Here is a 6,000-nt window from a genome sequence, read left to right on the forward strand (position 1 = left end):
TTCGCCTCTCTATGTACCAACACACACATCCACACACATACACGCACATATACGCACATACACACATATATGCTCAGAAATATACACACATATGTATATCTACCTCTGGGTGCGAGTATGTGTGCGAACCTCGTCCCGGTAGTGGTGTTCTTTTTACCTGTCGATATAGTTTATTATCGAATCTAAAGGTGTTGTCTTCTAGTTCCCGGCGTGTGTCTTTGGAAATGTGTTTTGAAGCGTTCGTCCATCCGTCCGCTATGTTTTTCTACCCAGTGTTTGATTGCTTCCAGGCCCAAAGTGTGATGTATTTGTACAAAGATTAGTCAAATCTTTTAAGTATAGTACGTTCTGGGACAGTGGGTGGAATGTGTTTGATGAAATCCATATCGTCTCGGGTATAGCTGGGCATTAATGGGCACAACGGTTTGAGGAGTATATCCAAAAGATGGCTCAGTTGTTGTGTTGGGGCTCAGGGTCCAGCAACTGTTGGTCTCAATTTGATGTCAGTAGGTCTTAGTATTTTTATATGCTGATCCTTGCATTTTGGAGCATTCGCAGATCTTGGGTGATCCATAGAAATTACTCTCTTTCATTACAGAGCTGCATAAATAATCTTTCTCATTATCTGTGAACGAACGTTGGTATTCATTTATCTGACTTTTGGGTGTATTCATTATTACTTTTTCCGGGTGTCTTGGTTCTTCCTTGTAGCAGGATTGGTCTGTTTCCAATATTTTATCTTTATAGTAGTCTTGGTCCGTGACTGCTTTCACCCTTCCCTAATCGGTTTCTTTTAGGATGATTGAATTGTCATTCTTCAGTTTGTAAGGCTTTCTTTTCTTCTTCAGGAAGGTTCTGTTCGCTTTACGGATATTTTATTATATATGATATAAAACGGATTTAAGTCACCACGTAAAGTATGAATGAAAAACACATATGCATGTAAAATATGAGAAAAGAATGGATGTTCAAAATATTTGTGATTTGAATTAGATTTACAAAGCCTTCGTTGCAACATCAGTTTTCAGTGGAAGATATTTTTATCATCTCAGAAGTCAGCTTTATTTATAAATATCTTGTTTCTGTCCAATGAGCATTCCATTTGTTATTACACTTTGCTGTCAAAAGTAATTTACCTTTGCAAAAGTAAACTCCTTTCCTTTGCTTAGTTGATGCATAAAAGTTCTTCATAAAAATAAATAAACCCCCAAAACTTCAAGACTGAAATAATAGACTAGGAAGGAAAGCATAACAGAAATGGAAAGGGATTTATTAATAGAATTGGTGATGGTAGAGTGGGGAAACCCTTATTTAATTTTGAGTCATGTGCTACAAGGGAGAACAACCTTACATGGTGATTTAACTGGCTAAGGGTGTTATTTAAAAAAGGGATGAGACAACATACATTGCCTTAGTTTTTTAGTCTTTGTTTAGCCCTTTGCTCCTTACTCTTGCTGTATTAAACCTCAGTTTGTTCCCATTATTAACCACCTATACTAAATCCTTCATCCCCTAAATAGCATCCCTGTTCATCATTCCTGTAAAGGTTGACCTGCAACAGCTCAAACGGAATATTAATGATATCTGTCTCACAAGTATTGGAGATCTTGCAGGAGTTAAAAAACTTGTATGATCCTTTCTCCAAAATCGGTAAAATAAAAAGTGTGGGATTTTAACTCAGATCACAAACAACTGGACAATATACTGCAAGGTGTCATATTCGACGTCCTCATAGTTGCATTTGTTCATTGAACTGTTATGGTTCTTTATTGATCTCGGAAATGAATGACCCAAGGTTGACCTTGGCGGGACTTGAAGTCAGATTGCCGAGTGTCAGAACGTGATGTATTCTGCTAGACGGTCAAATGATTTGTGCCAAACCTCGCTCAAGTTATGAACGATGAAAATATCTAACTTATTAAACAGAACTTCAACTTTACTATTCAACATCTTGAGTTATACGAGATTTAGGAATTCTATTATTGAAACTTTTCTCTTTATTTTACATTAGGATTTCTCATTTTGTCAAAACGTTCCAAATGTTTTGAGAAATAGATCTGATCGAATGAATTGATCCACTTTAGTATTAGGATATTTGATTAAAACTGAAAGTTTAAGGTGATTAATGCAATGATGCAAGCCAATTAACTGGAAGTAATCACCTGGAAGAGCAATGTGTTGCAACAGAGTATTTGTTATGATTTATGTATCAAATAATTACTCTTTTTTATTCTATTCCATTTCTTGAGACGTTAAATTTTAATAATTTACTTAAAAATTGCGTAAGATTTCAGGTGAACGGGGATACATCAATCAGCCGAAACTTCAAATAACCTTCCATAATTTTGTAATAAGGTTTATTGTGTTCATGATAGGGTAAATTTTTCTGATGACATTCTATCAAAAATAAATTCCTCATAATTTGTTAAAATAACACTATTTTGATTTCTTCACTTAGGTATTTTAAGAATTTGGTAATTTAAGCGGATCTCGTCATTATCTGCTGTTTAATCCATCTGTTTCATTTTTAATTATAAAAATAATAATTTCTTCCATAGGAACAAACCTGAAATTTTGGGAAAGGGACAAGTCCTTTACATTGATCTCAGAGATTAATTGCTATTTATTTTACTGACTCCAAAAGAATGAAAAACAAAGTCAACCTCGACAGAATTTAAAATCGAAACGTAAAGACGAACGAAATACCGCTCAACATTTTGTCTGGCGTGCACAACGATTCTGATAGCTCGCTGCATATTCTATTATAAAATTAACACAAACAATAATTAACAATTATTCTGTGACACGATCAACTGATATTATATCATATTACTGTAATAATAAGCAACAATTCAACTAATTAATGATATAATATAACTATGTGGAATACACGTTTTCTTAGCACTAAAGTTTTTATACTGTCCGTTCATTGAATATACCGTAAGATTTGATAAGTTCAGACAAATGACATCAAAGTCAGATACTAGTCAGATCCAATCACTGTGTATGAGATGTTATATATTATAAATTCAATATGGTAAGAAACAGTTTATTTGACTTCACAACAGGTAACATATCGATTTGTTTTACTCTAACATAAGATTGTGCTTAAGGCTGTGAGATAAACAGCATAAGCGATTAGCTGAGAACATAATCAATGAGAATTTAAAATATTGGATGTGGAAAATACGTAGAAAGTGTCAAATACTTACAAATATTCAACATTCGTCGGAATTGGTTGTGGAATTGATAGTAAATTGCGACGTGCACAATTTATTCTCGTTGTAAGTGAATTGCAAGTACATATCTTGCATATATCTGAATCAGCTTGAGTCTCCAAAAACAATATCGTACACAGTATCAACACAAGAGACCGTCTATATGATACTACGTGGTGAAACATATTGCCAGGCGTAGATTTATCTGTAAAAGAAGAAAATAGGAAATGTCAGAGATTTCAATGTTATTAACTTCAAATTGCAGATTCTCCGAAGCAACTAAAATTCACCCCTGTTCCACATGACAAATATATTTTTGTTTTCGTGATTGGATATTTAAAGCTAAAAAATTAAATTTCGATAAATTAGTGTGAAGAAATTTATAAAAATATTATAGCTTTAACGCGTAATAATATCAAAGAAAACACCAAACACACACACACAAACACAAACGCACTCCTACACACATCTGTAACCATCTTCGGGGGTGGGGTCTAATATATTTACAAAACTAGTGAACCATGAGTTTCGTAGACCCTAAATACGCAGTGGTTGTAAACCCGGTTGGGTCGTTAAATCCGATGGGACCCCACAAGCAACTGTATGGTAACAAAGGATTTTTCCTGTACCCCAGTTTTAGAAGCGTTCATACAAAGTTTTCCTTAAATGAACTATCATGATTTCATTTTACTTACTTTTTTTTTACTGAAAACAAGAATAAAGCATGAACGTAAATCTATATATATAAAACTCAACTTGTGTGTCTGTCTGTGTATCTGTGTGTGTGTCTGTGTCTTTTACTTCCCGGCACATCTCCTCCTAGCCAACAAATCGTAGAACCACCAAACATGGGTCACTTAAAGTTTAGGCGAATGAAAATTGAACTGCGCTATTTCTGTTCCGAAATTCATCTCGCAAGTGCAAAAATCGATAATGTGTTTGTTTAGGCCTTCTCCCATGCATTGAATAGTGAACTTTACTCAGTCAGCTGTTTGACGTGAACTGTGTTCACCACGCATGCAAGCATGCGTAAATTGCATGAAAAATAAACAAATCACGATATAAAAACGAATCGCCGTAAACATTGTAGAAATTCGGCAAAGAAATGAATTTTCGGGGTGTAGCCTGGAGGGTTTTTTCGTATTAATCGTTGGAACTTTGTGAACTCATACCAATTGTTTTCATAACATTTTTAACGCTTTGAATTAAATATGACCATTTTGCGTTGAGTCTGCAGTTTGAATCACTAACCAAATTTTAGCAGGCAGGATTTTTGATCATCACAATATATCGCCAGCGACTCCCTGAAACTCTCCTCTGATATCCTCGTTGAGAAATACTGTTCTAAAAGAATAATTCAACAATGCAATTTTCTGTATGTTATATGTGTTTGTAAGTCCTGGTGTTTTTGTTATGTATTTGTCTGAATATTTTTTTATCATGCCTAATGCACCTACTATGATAGGAATTGTTTCTGTTTTTAGATTACACATTATGGTTACCTCTATTTCTAGGTCTTTGTATTTTGAAAGTTTTTCCGTTTCTTTATTGTTATTATTATTCTTATCTGTGTCCGGTTTTGGAGACTAGTTGTTCGGAGCTCTAAGTTTTCTTTAGAATTTGTTGTTACAATGTCGTTTTCAAAATTTTATTGACCACAGAACCCACCTCGCTGTAAGCGGGGCTAGCTGCAGTGGCCAGAATTCGCCCCTTAAAGGCGAATTTTGAGTTTTAAAAACTACAATTTAATATTTTAAAAAGAAAAAGTTCAGTCTGGCTTCCCAAATCGAGGCAATAAAGGTTCTTACATCATCCGTTTTGACGTTTTGTCACCTCCGCTTGTTAATATTTTTGAGAAACATAGCAAAGACAGCAGCAGCAGCAGCAGCAGCAGTAGTAGCAACAACAACAACAGCATCACAACCATCAGCACCAACAAAAACATAACAGAAAAATGAAGAGGAGGCAAGGAATCAATCCACTTTGACCCTAAAAAAGAAGACACACCACCAGAAATAGACAGCTGATTCTTGGTGGTAGATGTCCTCTTGGACATATAGGTCAAAACGAGCATCTTACAGATGCGGAAACTTTACAAACAAAACTATTCGGGTCAAGGCCTAAAATTGTGGGTGAAAATGGACAGCCAAAGTCTGGACACAATTCCAGATATCATAAATTCACACGTTGGCACCAACCTCCACGTGGCCTTTGAAAGCTGATGGTTTCGGTATCATCTGTGTGGGAACACAAATCATCTAAAATTCTTCTATTGCCCACAACAAATTAGAGAAAGGAGCCTCTCAATTTTGCCAACATCATCAACACCACCACCACAGCAACAATAACAACAATAGCAACAGCACCAACAGAGGCAGGTGACCATCGTGGCTACAAAATCAAGAATAACAGTAGCAGCAACACTAATCGCAGCAGCACGGGCAGCAGCAAAAACAACAGCATCAACCCCGGTCCCCACCACCAAAAACGCAACAACGTTATGAATAGGACAACGCCAAAAAGCTCTACAAGATTTGCCCCTCCCCTGTTCGGAGCACTCAGACATACCTTGCGCGGATAGGGACGACGAAAGACCAAAATGGCAAGAGGTCGCCTGAACACACAAAAGAAAAAGAAACAGAACCAAAAACACACAGACAATTCAGACATAGACTTGCCCAAATGCATCAATAAATTAACATTGATATTTTTTCACCGTTGTTGCAATCATCTGAAATGCAACTGTCAAAGCGCGATATTCGAGCAATTTTGCTATTCAACA

The 6,000-nt window shown here is 35.8% G+C and overlaps 1 protein-coding gene across 13 annotated transcripts in view; it reads right to left on the reverse strand.

Moving 5' to 3' along the window:
- The window catches only part of LOC115230610 (slit homolog 2 protein-like), a 44,747-nt gene extending 41,306 nt beyond the window's left edge, over positions 1 to 3,441 (reverse strand). For all 13 annotated transcript variants that reach the window (XM_029800749.2, XM_036499728.1, XM_036499724.1 and 10 more), the window contains exon 1: positions 3,213 to 3,441. In XM_029800749.2, coding sequence (XP_029656609.2) covers positions 3,213 to 3,403 — 191 coding nt within the window. In that variant the 5' untranslated portion in view covers positions 3,404 to 3,441. The remainder of the gene's footprint in view (positions 1 to 3,212) is intronic.
- Positions 3,442 to 6,000: the final 2,559 nt, after the last annotated feature.

The sequence above is a fragment of the Octopus sinensis genome, unplaced genomic scaffold, assembly GCF_006345805.1.
Source record: "Octopus sinensis unplaced genomic scaffold, ASM634580v1 Contig15886, whole genome shotgun sequence".
In the NCBI taxonomy this organism is placed as follows: Eukaryota; Metazoa; Mollusca; class Cephalopoda; order Octopoda; family Octopodidae; genus Octopus; species Octopus sinensis.